This window comes from Mastigoproctus giganteus, chromosome 14 (assembly GCF_048544385.1).
Source record: "Mastigoproctus giganteus isolate SK-2022 chromosome 14, ASM4854438v1, whole genome shotgun sequence".
Classification (NCBI taxonomy): Eukaryota; Metazoa; Arthropoda; class Arachnida; order Uropygi; family Thelyphonidae; genus Mastigoproctus; species Mastigoproctus giganteus.
In genome coordinates, this window is record NC_143588.1 from 87213019 (window position 1) to 87232341 (window position 19323).

Consider the following 19323-nt stretch of genomic DNA (forward strand, 5'->3'; position numbering starts at 1 on the left):
CTGTTGGTAGGATCCTTCTTAATCACTGGGCAAGTATTCTTAACTGCTAGAAGGGCGAGTAGTTTACGTTTGTAATCTTTGGAATTATTGAGTTATGACCTAAGTTGAGAAGGAGTTTTTTCAGTGAGTTAATGTAAATTGTCTTTTTTGAATACTTTATCAAATTTGTTTTTGTGAAATATATCAATAACGTCAAGTGAAATAGTTACGAATGTATCCCCTATTTCACATGAAAACTGCTAAATATGCCGAGGAGAGGCCCAGAATTGGAGTTCGGGTCTTCCTATGGGAAAGACGGACCGATCCAGTCTAGTCCAGTGAGTCTGTTTTCCCCAAAAGGACTATGCAGCTCTCAACGTCCCTGAACATATCTTGAAAATCTGGTAATAGTATTTTGATTTATCAAACCATTACACGCTATTTTCTATACTGCAGTTAAGTTTTCATCAAACAGAATATAAAAATAGGTTTATTAATTAGAATTTCAATTTTTGTTTATTTTGTTTCAGGTGTTTCTGTGCCTTTAAGAAGCGGATATCATGCTTTAATGTCCAGTGACTATGGGTAAGATTTTATCAGTATTTAAAAGTTCCCGTTTCGTAATCAGTTTAAATATTTTTCATTTTGAATAATCTCTGCAATGTCTTACACATTTTACAAATTTCAAAGTTGTATGAGAACACCACATTGGCATAGTTTTCTTCTAACTAATCATTCTGTACAAATCTCATATCGCCCCTACCATGAAATATCCCAAATCTGGGACAGTTCACCCATAACCTCTCTCAGGCTTCTTGATTCCATTCAAAAGAGGGCAGTTAGATTGAGTAACGATCCATTTCCAATAAAAATCTCTCCACTCACTTTCTCATAGACGTTCTGTTTCTCATGCATGCCTTTTCTATAGATACTTCTGAATTGGCTACTATAATTCAAAATTCCCGCTCTCTCTTCCAAACCTGTCCGAACACGTTTTTCCGCAACCAGTCGGCATCCTTTTACTGTCCAAGTTCAAACAACAGAATGAATTTTTCTTCTTCCTCATTTATTTTTTCAACTTCCGTTTTCTGGAAGGACCTCCCCCCCTCCTTCATACGTATTGACTGATTATAACCTACAGAAATTCAAATCTAATGTCGACAAGGATCTTCTCAACCTTCAATCCGCGCACGGTATTAAGTACTATTGGTTCTAATGTTTTTCATGTTTGGGATTTTTATTAAAAAAATACACTTATGAAAATTAAATTACGTACATAGCCATTACACTGAAGACAATCGTTTAAAACATTTTTCTTAGCCGTGGATATGTACGATTATTACCTCTTTGTAAAAGTCTCTCTCATTGCTTTTTAGCCAGAATTGCACAGTATTCTGCAGCATTTAAAAAAAAAAATTACTGCTATGACATGGTAATAACAGTGGCCAGGGATTTTACATCGGAAAAAAAGGGAAGGGTAGAAGAACTATGGCCAATACTTTTCTTGCTGATGGTCTTTTAAATTCCTTCGCCCTTGGAGATGTTGGTCATTATAAAATTTGGATGGGCTGTGATGTTCTGCACTCCTTTAGGTCTGTCCAATAACAATGACAAACATTGGAGAGTGTTTGCCATTCAGTTGTTTGCTACTGTGAACAATGCCTAGAAGCAAATTGAACATCTGGCTAGTACACCAATTTATGAAAGTTAAAAGGTCTCTTTAGAAGACCATGTAGGAGACCTGTATGAGAAATGAAACTTAAGTTTAAAAAGTTTCATTCCTACGTTTGGTTGATGTGTCAAGAAATTCTCACATAGCTCCAACTGTTTGGAATATTAACCATGCATCTTGACATTAATCGGCTTTCGTACATTCTATATCAAATATAATCTTCGCAAAAGTGTACTATCCTTTTAATTTACTTCTGCTTAATTTCCTCTGTACCTGTTTTACTACGTCCCTCAGGGTGTAACAGGATGGTTATAATCATTGGCCTCCCACCCACAGTGTGGAAAAAGCCCGAGTTTGAATCCCGTTAAAAATGTCAAACTTTTGTCTCGGCCACTTTGTCTGCCGAATTAGTCGTTCTCGGTTGTATGGTTTTCCTCTCTGAAACTCGTCTAGCAGAATTTGCAAGCCGACCAGAGAACACGCAATTGACAGAGATTTTACACTTAGGTGTAAAGTGTGTTTGTGGTCAAACGCAACCAGGGGTTTTCCCCATCTCCGCGTAGTTTACATTGTCGTGTGATACAGTACGCTGTAAAGGCCAGAGATTTAAAAGTGTATGGATATTGTACATGAGTAGTGTTGTGTACCGTTGTTCTTCTGGCCATTTAGCCGCCAGGCCTCTTGTGGAGACCAGACGTTGCCCACACTTTGTCCCGTGGAGGCAGACCAGGTACACCAATATTTTAAATTAGTACTCTGGCAGGTCCTGTCACCTAGTTTCCTGAGATTTCAATGGCTAGGACCTAAAAAAAAATAAATAAATAAATAAATAATAAATAAAAGAATAAAATATAAAAATAAATAAATAAAAAATTTGAGAGGTGATCGTGTGATGGTTGCGCTAGAATTATGAGGCCGAAAATTGTGGGCAAATCTAATTTGGCTGTAATTATGTTTGGATGTGTGCGGCTTTTGCTTTGTGCAGTTAGAGTTGGAGGGAGACTGAAAGGCTTGGGGGGGGGCGACAGACAGAAGAATGGAGTCGATAGGGAGGTGACTCCAAGATTTGGTGGGGCATGCTTGGAGTCGCTTTGTGGTACCAGATCCGGAGGCATATGAAATGGCTGGAAGGGAAAGTGTGGGTGGCAAGGAGGGAAGGGGACAGTAGGACCATCACCTCCCCCATTCAGGGAAAAGAAAAAGTGGGCCAGGCAAGGGCGCTGGCTCAGATCGCCAATAAGGCTAGTGTAGAGGCTCTGCAGTTTCTTCAATCGGTGGAATGTCATTTCTGGGACATTGTCCGGTCCGAGGTTTCCAAAAGCCCAGTTTATTTTGTAGCCATTCATTCAGACGGTTAGGGTCCCGTCCGAGGTTAATTTAGTCCAGTCAGTTTGTATGTGCATTTGTGATTTTATTTTGGTCCTTCTGCTATGAAATTGGAGCCCTGTGGGCTTGATTTGTTCTTGTGGTCTTTAGTGGTGTCAAATTGTTTTTCAGATTATGGGCAGCTTTGATGGGTACTTAAATTCTCTTCATTGCGGTGGTTGCTGCTGGGGGAAGGTCCGTCTTCTGCTGAAGAGGCCCTGAGAAAATTTTGTTAGCGCTTTGTAGCTGTCTTCTTCTTCCAGGATGAGGTGTTCCTGGTTTTGCAGCGTGAATCGAATTTCAGTGATGAGCCGGCAGTGTAGATCTTCATGCAGGTGACAGTGATACATGAGGTGCTCCCATGTTTCTGTTTGGCCGCAGTTGGTAGAGAGGAGTGTCACTGAGTCGGAAGCCTGATAGCTTGTGTCTGAATGCACCGTGTCCGGTGAGTAGGTATGTAGGTATAGCAGGAGTCCTGGAGAGAGCAGTGGGGATATTTTGGATATACTGTCTGAATTGTCGGCACGAATTTCCGGGTGATTTCACCTTTGATTGAATATTCCCAGCGGGTTTGCCAGGTCAGTTGGAGATGCAGTGTATGTCGCTTCTTTTCCATTTCAGGGTCGTTGGCTAAGTCAATCGTGTAGTTCAGGCAGGTGGACGTTTTTCCTTTGCTGAGGTGGTGGAGGATTCCGCAACGAACGATCTCCAGGTCCAGGGGAGAGCACCCATAAGAACCTGCAACACGTGAGTACTCACCGTCCTGCAGGCTCTGGAGATCGTTAGCAGGGTATATCTTTGAATCGTCTCGAGTTTTCTTCTGTTGACCGCGGTGGTCGCTTTGTGGTACCAGATCCGGAGGCATATGAAATGGCTGGCAGGAATACTGTCGTGTAGAAGAGGGCGAGGGTCCTTTTCCTCAAGCCTCAATCCTTACGGGTGACTCTTGCAAAGAGTGTAGAATAGTTTCTGATTTTATTCCTGATGCATGTCAGATGTGGTGTGAAGGTTAGATTCCTATCGAACATGACCCTCAAATGTTTTAATTCCTTTGCGAGTTTGACGGTTTTCCCCTGGACTTTGATTTGGGGAGGCCTCCTAATATCTAGGGTGCCCCTGAGTAGGCCTGAACATGTCTTGGTTGGAGAAATTGTGAGTTTGTTGTTGTCAGCCCAGTCTTGCAGGATAGTGACTGCTCTATTTACGGAGTTCTCTAATTGTGCTCGGGAGTCCTCAGCAAGCATCAGAATAAGGTCGTCTGCATAAGCCTGGGATGTGATGTTTTCAAGGTTGAGATTTAGGAAGCCGTCTAGGACGACATTCCAAAGAAGAGGGCCCAGAACGGAACCCTGTGGGCATCCTCTGTGTACCGACCGTGATACGGAGCAATATGGAGTAGTGACTGTGACTACAAATGCATCAGTACATACCGCTCAGACAGATCTGTCTGAGAGGTATGTACTGTCCTGATGCATTTGTATAGATTTGCTGGCAGGTTAGCCTCCCGAGGACACTTGGCCACCAGAGAGTGTCAAAGCCCCAGCAAAATCTATTGCGATGACGAGGAAATACTTTCGGTTGGTTGTGGCGTTAATCAATATTTTCCAATGCATCTACGGGGGAGTATCCTTTTCTGAACCCGAACTGATTTCGGAATTGAAGGCCTGCGTTTGAGTAGCGAGTTTCTGTCCGATTTCATAGAAGGTGTTCCACCAGTTTGCTCAGTACGGACAGTAAGGCTATGGGTCTGTAGGACCCCGGGAGGTCCTGCTGCTTTGTTGGATTTTTGAGGATGAGCCGAAGCTTTGCCGTTTTCCAAGTGTGTGGGAAATAGCCTTCTTTTAGGCACTGGTTAAATAAATTTAGTATTTTTTGTGGGATTTTTCTGCCTTTTTTACGATTTGCGGCTCTAGTAAGTCTGCGCCTGGTGATTTCCTGTTTCTTAGTTTGGCGGCTGCAATGTCCAGTTCGATCCTAGTAAAGGGCTCCTCTTCGATTGTTGTGTAGGTATTATTTCTAAGGCAGAACGATGTTTGTTCTGGGGTGGTTGGATCCAGGTGTTTTTGGAACATGGCATCTAGGGTATTATTAATGGATTCCTGCCACGTTTTGGTGTACTCCCCTTGTGGCTTCTTGGTTGTGCGGATGACTTCGTCTCTGGGGAGTTTATTTGTGGTCTCTCTGTAGACCACTCCCCAGGGGTTGTCGTTTCCAGCTGTGGATACTAGGTGCTCCCAGGAGCAGAGTTGTTTTCGTTCACGGATCTTTGCTGTATATTGATTCCTGGCCGTTGAAAATTTTTTCGGCAGGTGTTTACCACACGTCTGAGTTGTTGTAATTCTGAGGACCACCAGGGAACAGCTCCCGGAGTAGGTTTTTTCCGCTTTATGGAATTCTTTGCTGCATCTGTGATAAGCTTGACAATTTTAGCTTGGTGTCTATCTGGGTCTAGTCCTTCTGTGTCAAGTGCTTGAGCAGCTGTACGTAATGGAAGAGAGGCCAGTCTGCCTTCTCAACTGCGTATCTGTGTTGCATTTGTCTATTTAGGTTTAGTTGAAAAGTAATTGTTCAGTGATCAGATGAGGTCCAGTCTTCTCTGACAGTCCAGAATGCAATGTGGTCCGCTAGAGATCTGGTAGCCAAAGTAACATCAATCGTGGCCTCCCACATCGTGTTTGAAAATGTTGGTAGGTTGTTTGGTTTGTTAAGGATCATATAGCAACTGTTTGCCAGATACTCCTCCAGGTGTTGTCCATTTACTGCGCCACGTCGCTCCGGGGTTTCACTAAACCACGCCGGCGAACGGCAGTTTGTATTGGTGCCCATTACGATTTAAGCGTTCGGGAATTCCTCCAGAAGTACTGCATAAAATTCGCCCAGTGCAGTGATGACGTGGGAGACAGTAATTTGTGATTTTGGTGACTGTGTAGTCTGGATTTCTGATTAGGATGGCCGCCCATGGCGTTTCACCATCAGTTTGCACGATTTTATACTTCAGGGGATATCCCCTGACCTTCTTACTGTGCGTATATGGTTCCTGGATGAGCAGGATATCCAGCTTTTCCTCGTTTGCTGTCCTGGTCAGCTGCGCGGCAACTGCCTTGGACCTCTGGGCGTTTAATTGTGCAAGTAGTACCCTGTTGTTATTATATGGTCTAAGATGTGTACCTATAATCGAGTCTCAATTGGTATGTATTCCTTGCTTTTTGGTATATAGGGCACTTATTGTCCCTGATGGAGTGATCCGCCTGCAGCTTTTGTGACGCAGTTTGCACACGTAGGTGGTTTGTCCTTTTTTTGGGCATGATTGAAATTCGTGGCCTCGTTCAGCGCAATGGCCACATGTAGGCTGGGTTTGGGCACAGGAAGGAGTAGTGCTGCCGTAGCCTAGTGGTCAGGAGCGCGGGTGCGTAAGTACACGTGCCTTGAGTGACCGGGGTTCAAGCCCGTGACTACTGAATACGGTGCTGTTTATTGTATTCTATCTATCTTGTGAACTCCTCTGACCGTTTGGTCGTCCCGGAGTATAAACAGAAAATTTAATTTAATTTTAATTTTAGTGTGCCCAACGCGGCCACGTCTAAAGCATTTGGGTATAGACACGTGCTCCCTGTAGCGGTGCTGCCCCAGTTTATAAATACTCTGTTATGATGGCTTTCCACGCAACTGGCGATAGTTCCACGACCCAATTTGTGACCGTGCCTGATCTGGATCTCGTTTGATGTTTTGTTGTTATTTGTTAAGAAATGCCACAGGGCACGCACGCTGTGGCATTTCTTTCGCCCTTCCTTCCTGATAGGCTTCCAGTTTGGCGTTTGCGATTTTATACTTTGATTGAGTGTCAAGAAGTATGGTCTCTAGTTTGCTCCATATGGTGACTATGTCGGCTCGAAGCACTGTTGTTATTCTATTTGTTTGTTCTTTAAAGAGTGTTTTGAGTGCTGTTCGGAGCACAAGTATTTGTTGGAGAACAGGGCCCTCAGGGATGTTAGGGTCCAGGACATGTTTGTCCTGTTTTTTTCTATCACCTGCCAGGTCTATCTGTGGGATTGCAGGATCTTGCTGCACTTTTTGCTCTGCCTGGCTACGTGTCTTCCTCTTGTTCTTGCGTTTTGGTCCTGGGGTGGCCCTCACCTTGTCAGGGCTTTCCTGCAAGTCCACGCTGGCTGGGTCAATTCATGGTCCCATTTGGGCATCTGAAGGTGTTTTTTCCTTCTGTAGTTCTTGGGTTTTCTGGATAACCGGAGAAACTTCGGATTAGCGGGTACTGGGTCAGCAGTTAGGAAGGACTGCCAAGATGATGATGAATGGAAGTTGCCACAAGTTCGTAGCTATAATAGTAGCTGAGTTACAGCTGGCAGCAGATTTGGGCTATCCCCCCACTGACACAGATGTGGGGGGAGGGTACAGCCAAATTAAGAAATGTTCCCAGAAGAAAGGAGCAGATTTCTTTGGGGGTATTTTAGGGTGCTGGAGGCGTTAGCGACACTTATATTTGCATAAGTTAAATACTTACAAATATTTAACTTATGCAAATTGCCGCCCCCTTACAAGTTGAAACCAAAAGTCATGTAGAGTCTATGGTGGGGGGGGGAGTCACTAAATACATGTTTTTAAGTTAATTTTACGCAGTTGAAGGCACAGTTTGTTGGAACAGTCTTCCAGCTCGGGTTTACACTGGTGGGGGCACCCTTCCCAGTCAATTGCAGCGTATTAGCGTGGCCACCGCGTTATATCGGCGCCTTTCTATAGCCTTGCTGCCAGGAACATGGTGACCAGTGCAGTCTGGCAAACAAAGGATATACCGTAGATACTAACGCCAGTAATCTGCTAAATTCCCAATAGAATGTTCAAAATTTCTTACCAGGGGGATCCTCTAAACAGCATATTTGAAGGAGACCACGATTTAAAACTTAAACTATGGTTTAACCACATTTAAACAGGACATTGCGACACACGTCCACGCTGGTTCGGCGGTAATTTTGATGCTGCTGTTTTTAATGGTTGCGCAATTGGAAGATCCACTCTTTTTCTTTCTCTTTTCTTTCGTTTTTTTTTTTTTTTTTTTTTTTTTTTTCAATCCTCTGGAGTGCTATCTTTTGAACTGTATCGTCCAGTGTGGCTCATGTGTTCTGAATGTGCTCCTGCTTTTTGAGATATTTAATGCGTTCATTGACAACCCCCTTATGTGTAAATATGTTTTCCTAGAAGTTAAAGTTGTGGTGAGTTCATAGGTGATTTTTTGGTTGTTGGGACCGTGGGGTTGTGGAATTATTTGCATGAGATTATATTACAAACTGAGTAATTGATTTCATAGTCGTACATTGCATTGCATAGTGCTTATACATATATCACTGAAATCTCCCATAGAGATACCATTATCCCATAGACTTTGTATGGATGATAATGGCGACTTGAAATATTCCATTTTTTGAAATTAGTCATGGAGACGGAAAACATTTACTAGCGCCATCGCAGTATTTTGACTTAATATCGTTTGTTCATTAGTTTACTTAAGCCTTCTGCTGGATAACATTGTGGGCTTGTTTGGGCTATCATTTCTCAATCTTAAAGTTGATATTTCTCCTCATCTATTGGTCCTTGGGACCCCGTTATTGGTAGGTGAGGATCTTATAAAAATACTTAATTTCAAGAATTTTTCTGGCGCCCTCAGGCTATTAGGGACTGAGATCTAGACACTGCTTTTCGAAGATTTCAGAACTTCCCTTCCACTTTCCATCCAGCTGGATAAGTGAAATACATATTGAACATAGACATATTGATATAACTCTGTCTTTAGGGTACTAATGAGTATCCTATTAGGATTGAGAAGACAAGTTTAGAACAAGAGGATAGACAATAGTCGTGTGGTTTTTTTTTTTTTTTTTTGCCTACACTTATCTGACATGGATACTGACTTGGACCATGACCAAGTTAGGATACTGACACAAGATATTGACATTGAGGATTCTTCTGGATCAGAGTCTACGGATTCATCTAAGAAAAAAAAGGGATGCAGGGGGAAGAAAACTCCCAAAACTCCTAGAATTACTCAAGCTCGAGGAGATAAAAACATTGTGGTGGAGAGTCCCTCTGTTTCGTTGGCTTCTGAGCCGCCGATGGTCATTGTCGATAGTAACTCGTTTCCAACAGAATCTTCTGAAGATCTTTCTCTAACAGAGGGATTGGACCTGGGTGGGTCTTTGAATGCTTCAATTGTTTATGCGACGGTTGCCAAAATCAGGAAAGCTCTGGGAGAGTTTCTATCAAAGGATTCTAGCAAGATAACTAAGTCTGCCTCTAACCGCATTCATAGTCTATGGGCGGATCTAGAGGCAGTTACCACCGCAATCTTAATTGACAATGAACGACTTAAGACCAAAGCATCTGAATTGGAAATCAGAGCAGGTCTTTTGGACAAGATGATGCAGATCCAACGTGATCTACATCCTCATAAGACTTTTACGGAAGTTGTTCGTGGTGGGACAAAGCGAAATAGACAGACTCCTGAAATAACAGAGATTCCTCTGCTAACGTCTTCAGTGGAGGTGGCAGCTTCTTCGGGCAGACCAATTGCTGGTGAAGATAGGATGGATTCCGGAAGTGGGATCTCTGATTCCGAAAACATACTAATACTTAGGCCCTCAGCAGAATCTTCCCTGGCGTCTAGCCAGGATATCAGGAAGGCAGTTACTGAAGTGATTAAAAAAGATCACAAGGACATGAAAATCAAGGGTGTACGTCTTTTGAGAAATAAAGGTGTGTTGTTAGAGACAACAAATCCTGATGATGCCAAGAAGATCTCAAGTGCTTCTGCATTAAAAAAAGCAGGATTATCAATAGAAAAACCCAGATTGTCCGATCCTACAATTTTGATCTACGGTGTCCCGAAGGAATATTCTAAGGAGGATATTTTGGAGGATTTAATTAATAAAAATTTAAAAGACTTTGGTTTTAGCCAGGAGGAAGTTAAGAATGAGATTACATTCAGATTTAACTCTGGCACCGGAACCAGAGTGACCAGTTGGGTTATTGGTTTCAGCCCACGCCTTATGGGACACGTGATTCAGAGTGACAAAATTTATCTAGGTTTCACGTCACATAGATTTCGTAAGTTTACACTTGTAAGCAACTGCTTCAGATGTCTAGGATATGGTCACAGTGCGCAGTTCTGTTCCCATAAAGCTGTATCTTGTGGCCACTGCGGGGGTGGAGGCCATGTTTTTTCTGACTGTATTCACAAGGAGGAACCACCACAGTGTGTTAATTGTAAACGTAGAGGTAGGGATTGTAATCACTCGGTCAGGGATAATAAATGCCCTGAGTATCTTAAAGCTGTTGAATTGACAGACCGAAGAACCAGACATGAATAATACAACGGTAATTGATTCAACAAGTGTTAACCTGCAATACGGCGAAATAAAAATTCTTCAGATTAATGGGCAAAGATCTCGTGCAGCGGCGGACGAGATTAGGAAAGCTGCTGATGATCTGGGGTTTGATATTGTATGCTTGCAAGAACCGTATTACTCTTCTCAGGTAGGGGGTTCAGCGTATAAAGTTATAGGATATCCAATTTCGGCAAGGATTATTGCCTCAAGTGACGATCGACCCAAGGCCGCCATAATTATCTTTAACAGTGAACTAGTAATAACAACTATCTCAAGTGAATGTTCTGCTACCACAGTTTGTATCCTGGTTTCCTCCAGGGACCAGTCGTTTTATCTGGTTTCCCAGTATTTTCCTCCCTCAGAAGATATTCAGCCAGCCTTACACAGACTTGACAGGGTATGTAGCAGATTTTCAGCTAAAAACTTACTAATTACAGCAGATTTCAACGCTAAGTCTACACTTTGGAACAGCGGCTTTTCTGATGCTCGAGGCGAGCAGTTGGTTGATCTGATCTTGGATCATAATCTCTGTGTAAAGAACTTGCCAAATAAACCATATACATTCTCGACGACAAATGGTGAATCTAATATAGATGCTACTTTAACCTCCATTAATCTGGTGGATAGGGTGCAAAATTGGGACGTCAATCCGTATCTAATTAATAGTGACCATCGAGCAATCACCTTCTCGATTTTACCGGAGGATAGGCAAGTGAATATAACAATAAGGGATTTAAGGCGTTTTCGGATGGACAGGGTGAACTGGACCAAGTTTCGTGAATATCTGAATACAATTTTTAATGGAGATAACAAAGTAATCATTAACACCTTAACAGCAAAAGAATATGTTTTTCTGGTTCAATATCATTTATATCAAGCGATGGCCTACTCGACGAAAAGAAAACAGACAGGAAGAACTTCTGTCCCATGGTGGTCTTCGACACTAGCTGAATTGAGACAACAAACTCAACAAGCACGAAAAGCATACCAAAGGAACAGGCATCTATCGGACGCAGACACTCAGGCTTTGAAAAATGATTACAGAGACTTGAGGAAGAGGTACCATAAAGCAATTGCTGATAGCAGGCAAAATTGTTGGCAACGTCTGGTGAAGGAAACAGGAAATGCTGACCCTTGGGGTATAATCTATAAGCTTTCAAGAAATAAACTTTTGTGTGGTGAAATTTACAACACGATAATTAGAGAGAATCAAGAAACTTCGGACTGGGAATCTACAGTCGAAGGGATAGTGAGTAGCCTATTTCCGGAAGATTTGCCGTTTATGGACAGCCCTGATCAAGCGGAAATTAGACGCATTAATCGTGAATATAAGGGAACAACCGAAACTGCCATTTTTAATATGCTTGAGCTAGGTGCTGCAGTAGCTAAATTGAACCATAAAAAATGTCCTGGCATTGACCTCATTGAGAATCAAGTAATTGGAAAATTTTATGAATTCTTCCCTGAGATTTTATTAAACTTATTTAATAAATGCCTGCTAGAAGGGCTTTTCCCTCTCGAATGGAAGCTTGCGCTCTTAAAAATCTTGCATAAACCGGGAAAGCCAAAAACAAACCCCAGAGCATACAGGCCAATCTCTTTATTGGCAAATCTTGGCAAATTATTTGAAAGGATGATTGCCCCAAGGATTTTTAAATTATTTACAGAACATAATCTCTCCTCTGATTGCCAGTTTGGATTCAAAAAAGGACGTTCCACTGAGGACGCAATCTCAACCCTGCTGACTTACATTCAGGAGGCAAACAGCAAATATGTTCTTGCTGTTTTTATTGACTTTGAGGGCGCTTTCGATTCCCTTTGGTGGGAGAGTGCTCTCAGGTCACTGCAACTGGCAAAGTGTGATGACTACCTGTTCAGAGTCCTCAGATCTTACTTTAAGGATCGACAAATTAGAGTATGTGCAAAGCATTTATCATACACGACTACCGTTTCAAGAGGATGCCCTCAAGGTTCAGTCTTGGGACCTCTCTTTTGGAATGCAGTGCTAGACCAGTGGCTCACGAAGGATAGCGATGAGTTCATCAAAGTTGCATATGCAGATGACTTGGTGGTGGCGGTGCAGGGAGGATCAAGACAAATTCTCGAACAAAAAATTCAGTCAGTTTTGAATAATTTAGTGGCATGGGCGGGTTTGAATAAACTAAAGATTTCTGTCACCAAGACCAATTTCATGGTGTTTAAACACCACTTCGATTATGGAAGGCCACCAAAGGTAACCCTATATGGTACTCAAATTCCATATGTACAGAACACCAAATATCTGGGTTTAACTTTAGATGATCGTCTCAGGTTTCATGTACATGTCACTAAAATCAATGAAAAAATCAAAAAGTTCGTAGCTGCAGTTGTTAGAATTTCCCGCAAGGAATGGGGTTTATCCAAAAAAACTCTGGTATTGTACTACAAGACGATATTTCTTCCCATTGTAGATTATGGTGCTGGTATTTGGTTTGCGGCTGCTACCAAGGTTACAACTAAAGCCAAGCTTCTGTCCCTGCAACGTACAATGTTGCTTACAGTTATACGCGCTCCAAGGACAGTGTCGACAAATGCCTTACAGGTTATTGCAGGTACCATCCCCTTGGATTTACACATTATTTTCCGAGGTATTGTATATAATTTAAAGAAGGGAGGGGCGTTACAAATATTGAATATCACCTCTAATCCAAATAACAACATAAAGGAGGAAAAACGTAGAATTTGGGGCGAGCTTGTGAATTGCTGGCAGCAACGTTGGGATTTCAGTGAGTATGGAACCATTACAAGAGGCTTCATTCCAGCCGTAAGCTTTGCAATGGACAGGAGGGTGTCGTCTTGGTTTGCTCCCACCATGACAACGAGTTACTTAATCACTGGACATGGCTTAAGGGCCAAACTATTTGAAAGAGGATTAGAACCTGACCCCTACTGTTCGTGCGGTGAGGTGGAATCTTGGAGACATGTCATCCTTGAATGCGGACTGTATACTTCAGACAGGCAGGAATTACTAAATAGGTTGCCAAACCTCACGGAGAATAATTTACCTCTCTTGGTTCAGAGGAGGGACATCTTTGCTTTGCTTCAGGAATTCTCGGCCAAAGTTTTTAAAAGAAGACAGGAGCTAAGAAATCTATTGCAGGATACCAATTAAGGGAAGTGCTGCACATTTGACGACAGAACACTTCGTGTAATGTCATCTTTATAGGATGTTTCTTGTCTACAGCGAGTTGATCTTCTGCTCCTGGACACCCAATTCAGGCTTGCATTTGTGGATGGACTCTAAAGTGGAGATAATGTTAATGTTAATGTTTCTAAGTGTTAAGTTAATGTAAGTGTATGTATTTGCTATTTGCATGTAAATAATCGTATAATGTTGTTTTTTTTTTTCAACAAGTGTACATTGTTCTTAGTTGGAAAATTTTTATTTTATTTTTTATTTTATTTTTATTTTTATTTTTTTATTTTATTTATTTTTTTTTTTTCACTGGCCTCCAAGTTTGGGCAGCCTTGGGGGCGGGATTGCTGGCACCTACCAGTATAGCACTACTTCCGGTAGGTGCAGGATTTGTGCATTACAGCACACATAGAGAATGGTGGATCCAGGTGTTAGTTAATCCCTGGTGGCGAAATGGCCTGACATAATGCTCTTTTTTTCAGGCCTGTCTTGCAGACGTTCTGAGCTTTCTCAGGAGTAAAAGGTGGAGATGGGCTTGTGTCTAGGAGCCACCCTTCATATCAGGACACACACACAATCAATGTACAGAAAGACTACAGTATATATAAGAGCATGTATATAAATCTGTATATAAATATTGTATATAAATTGATTAATATTGTATGTAAATTGATTAAGATAACTTGAGAATGTATATACAGTTGTGTGTTAATAAATAAATAAATAAAAAAAAATAAAAAAATCCTCTGGAGTGGGCCCCTGATAGGTGCTTCTTTTTTTGTCTCATTCTGAGATCATAGGTGTCCCATCTACTGGAACTGGCCCACCTTCCCGTGGTGTGGACGAGTACCCAGAATCAACTCTCCTGGTGACTGATGCTTCTGGGTAGCCAAGCGGCCAAAACATTACAACGGAACATACACAATTCATACAAACCTACACTTCTCACATTTCTGGCCCTTTTACAGCGGTTCTGTTCTTCACAGAGATACGAGGCGGAGTTGAACTGTTCTAGGAGTCGCCCCTTACATAAACACATGTCCACAAGAGATTGTTTTAAATTCAGCGATTATACATTTTTAAATTACATAACTTAGGGGTAGGGAGATAAGTGTTATGATACGTTAACGCTGTGCGCGAATGCGTTTTTTGATTGTCGTTAGGTGTCGGTATGTTGTGCCTGTATTTTATGGTCGGGGTGAATAGGCCAGAAAAAAAAAAGTTTCTCCCTTGTCTAGATGGATTTGAACCCAGCTTTTACCACAGGAACCAAAAGGAGCACATGTAGTTTCATCCGATAATCTTTGTTTAATCCTTTTCCGTGAGGGGGGAAGTAGGAAAATTTACAGTTTGTCCAGACATAGTTTTCTATCTGGAGCTCTAGGGAGAGGGATTCGTTGACGTTTTCCGTCAACAGGTAAATTATTTTACCTGTTGACGGAAACAAATGAAACATAAAACAATGAAATTTCAATTTTACGTATATTAACGCATTTCTTTGTTTATCATACTTATTAATTTTATCCTTACGATATTTTTCTCAATTTTAAGTAGGATATTCTGAATATTACTATTTTTCTCAATAGTAATATTCAGAATGTGGCATTTATGCAGAATTTATAACTTGAATTTGATAGAAGTCTCAGCTTGACATTTTCATAAAATGGTGATGGACATTTCTATTTCTTTTAATCCATAGATATAAGAGCACTTTCCCCAGCTTACTAAAACTTTTCCGCACAGTTATCTTTTTCCATATTTTGTTAATGAATGAGCTTAACTAATGAAAACCAGTGAAATACTGAACCCGCAGCATGCGATGCATTATCAAATTTAAACGTAGAGGGGGTCAGTAAATTCCACCTCTCTTTCGAACTGTTTATCTTAAAAGGATTTCCTAATCTTGACGAAACTGTATACCTAAGATTCCACCTGCCGAATTGACTCGGACGAAACTGTATAAAATAATTATGCAAATCGCTTAATCGAACGAAAGCTACAATTTCCCACCAAGATGGGCAGCAGACAACTGCTGGAGATTGGTACTAATATTACGCAAAAGGGGGGTTTCATTAAAAAAATGATTTAGGATATTTTCGTCATGCAATAATATAGAAGGGGATAAAGGCGATCATTATGAAGGGTAGCGGGAGGGATGGGGAGTACAAAATGTTAAAAATCGCTTTATGTAATTGGTGAACGTCTCGGCCCCTTTCATATGGCTATCTGATAGGCATGAGTGGCAGCTCACAGGTCGTATATCTAAAGGACGGGTAAAATTGTGTGTTTATCTTGCTTGATAAATGCATAGCTGGTCAATATAAGGGGGGGGGGGGCAGTTGTGGAACTGGTTTTTATTTTAATCTTTCTCCCACCCACTAGACATTAGGATATATACGTAATGTGCTTATCGTCTTCACCATGTCCATCCGCATATAATAACTCGACTCCTAATGGATGGATTGTCACGAAATCTTATATTTTGTCCTATTAGAACAATCGGTTGAGCCTTTCCAAATGTAATTGAAATCGGACTAATAGAAGTCCGGCAATTATTTCTTTTCTCCCCCCCCCCCCCATACATATCACACAAGCAGTGGCGGATTAAGGATATTTGGAGCCCCCAAAAAATAATAAAAAATAAAAAAGAACAAAAAATAAAAAGTTAGGTGCCAAATAAATGAAATTTTGTACTTTTGAATTTTTTGCTTAAATTAATCAAGATTTTTATGATGTTTACTGAAAATCTATTTTAGAACACTATAAGAAAATGTCTTCGCTTGGCGGCCCCCAAAGCCTAGGGCCCCTAGGCACGTGCCTCATTGCCTTAATGGGTAATCCGCCACAAGCTATCTTCTATCATAGTTATGCAGTACAGTATATGGATAGCCTACAATATATCGTATATTAAAGCTAAACCACTGGATATTGTTTGTTTCTGTGCACTGGTTGGAGGAATGAGTGGGCATGGCGGATGCGCAGAAACGAAATTTTTGTTCTCGCATAAGCCTTTGGTTTTTTTTTTTTTTTTAATAATAAATCACGAATCATTACTATTTGCCAACACTCCTGAAGCATAACGCACTGCATACATTAACTAACTTTTTAAAAAGAGTTACCAGATATTTTTTATTTTAATTCTAATCTAGCATCATATTCTTTTTGTATCTGAAGACTGCTAGTAAATTAAAGTTACATTCGGTACAGTTTTAGGTATATATGTGTGTGTGAGGTGGTGGGGAGAAGCTATTTGTTTTTGAATATTCAGGTGGCCATACCCAAAAAACGGCCCAGTAGATTACTTACCTCCTCAAAAAGGGAATCTTTCTACTCAGTTATGCTTCAGCCCTTTAAATATACGAATGAGAAGTAAAAGTACTTCAGTATTTTAATAATAGACACGGTTTTTTTCGATAAGCGTGACTTACAGTAGATGGCATCTTAGTTCGAATTGTCTGCGGATCTTGCATATACTGTATACCACAAATTCTACATGCACAGCTTTCTGCCGAGTTAGTGCGATAGATGGGGACACTGATTCTTGTACAACTTTCTAGCTGATTAAAGACGCAGTTCTCAAGGAGAAAATTTAAGGAGAGTCTTGTGAAGGGTAGCAGAAATAAGAGCAAAAATCTCGTATCTCTTTCGGCTTCACATGTACGGTGTAATAACATGCTGCTATCGGTAACTTGTTTTATCGGGCGGTAAACACGGACCATTGAATCTGGAACTTCTTACGACCTCCACTTCAGCCGAGAGTGAGCTAAAAACGTCTTAGTAGAAATTTAAAGACGCTTTTATCGTTTTGGAGGACGGGTGGTTTACTTCTGTACTTGCTCGTCAGCGGTCCGGACGTAAAGCGCCTCTCTCGGAAAAGCAAATCTTCAAACGACAAGACAACATTTTTACGCCGTGTGGAAATCGGTGTGGGGAATTACTGGAAAGGTGTACATACCGTAGTTATTCGAACAGCATTACCCGAAGTGAGCATGGTGGTGTTGCAGTCTTCGCGTAGCTAAGAGACTTTATTCTTACAAAATGGTGCAAATGAATTGATGCATATTTGAGTATGTTTGGACGTACCGCATATTTTTCTGCAACTCCTATAAATAAGATCAAAATACGCACCAGCTGTAAGCCCTTAGCATTAAGCTGCAGCTACATTTATTTCTTTTTCGAAAATAACAGCAAAATTCAGTTTTAGCCTTTTGTTTATTACAGCGCGCCTGAATTGTAATCTTCGCAAAAGTGTACTATCCTTTTAATTTACTTGATTAATTCTAAAAAAATACGACTGAGGTGAATATTAGTATTACCAAAATGATACATGGAGGCAAAGCTTATTCAACAAAAACAACTCTTTTTACACACTTCATTTGCCCGTTTCTTCTAATGATTTGTCCAGACCTTTAAATTTTTTTGCTGACCAGGCTAGCCAGGTGGGTAAAGTGCCTGCCTGGCAACCCAAAGGTCGTGGGTTCGAATCCCGCCTCGGGCTTGGATCAGAGTACTGCAAAAACCTTGGGAGGTGCACTATGGCCACAGAAGCCGATGCCCCCAACAACTACCAAAAAAAAAAACCCCTTTAAATTTATTCAAACTTCCTACTTCCACAACACTAAAATCCACACCGCTAACGTGGAAATTGGCTAAAATCCCATTTTCACACATCTGTTCTGCAACCACCCTTTTTACAATTTAAATTTGTCTCCTTACGTACGTATTTTACACTTCGATTAGTTCACCACGGATATAGTTTCCAGACCAGTTTTTTTTTTTTATATATATATATATATATATATATGAGTGTACTTTTCTGCTCCAAAGTAATCTCGTTGCTCTGCTATGCTGTGCGCCCTCTTTTTCAACTGATTTATATATGCAGTTTCAGATGTGACATTACTTTATAATGGAATAATCACCTCTTTGGCTGTAAAAATTCCTGCATATTATTGACAGAACCCTATTACCCATATGCACACCTTGCGTTTATTAATGTTAAACCTTAATTGCCATTTTTCACCGATCTACCTGTTTTACAGTGATCTTAACGTAACATACCCTGATTAATGTCATTAACTACCCTGTCCACCTTCATCGGCAAATTTAGGTGTCAAAATAACTAGATTATAAACAGAAAGGGATTGAACATTGAGGAACACCAACTCATAAACATTCTTCTTCTTCTTCTTCTTCTTCTTCTTTGGTCCTTAGCTGGCAGCTGGGGGAGGCGGTTGGCCACGCAACCAGTATGCTGCTGTAGGTGCCGCAGGGTTTCGGACTTGCTCTGTGATGTTCTTCCATACCTTACGATCAATGGCGTCAGTCCTGGCCTGGTTAAGGTCGAGACGTCGGCTCTTCAAGTCATTTTCCACTTGCTTGGCCCACGTTTTCCTAGGCGCGGTCCGTTGGATGCTTCATTGGGTGGGTCGTTGTCTCCAAAGGAGTCTGGATGGTATTCTGTTCGTGCCCATTCTACATACGTGGCCAAACCATCTAAGCCTTCGCTTCTGGATTTGGTCGGCAATGGTTGGTTGCTGTTGGCATCTGGCGCGGATGGTATCATTAGTGATGCGGTCGCGAAGAGAGATGCCCAAGATCTGCCGCAGGCATCGCATTTGGAATACCTCAAGTTTGTTCAAATCTAACTTGAGACAAATCCATGTTTCCGATCCGTAAAGAAGAATGGGCAGGATCAAAGTCCGGAAGAGTCGGATTTTAGTCTTTGTGGAAATGTTGGT

The 19323-nt window shown here is 41.3% G+C and overlaps 1 protein-coding gene across 1 annotated transcript in view; it reads left to right on the plus strand.

Annotated features, from left to right (window-relative positions):
• LOC150075322 (RNA-binding protein 38-like) overlaps positions 1-19323 on the plus strand; it is a 62200-nt gene that overhangs the window by 29735 nt on the left and 13142 nt on the right. The window contains exon 3 of the mRNA XM_090388447.1: positions 510-564. Within this exon, the coding sequence (XP_090244573.1) occupies positions 510-564 (55 nt within the window). The remainder of the gene's footprint in view (positions 1-509; positions 565-19323) is intronic.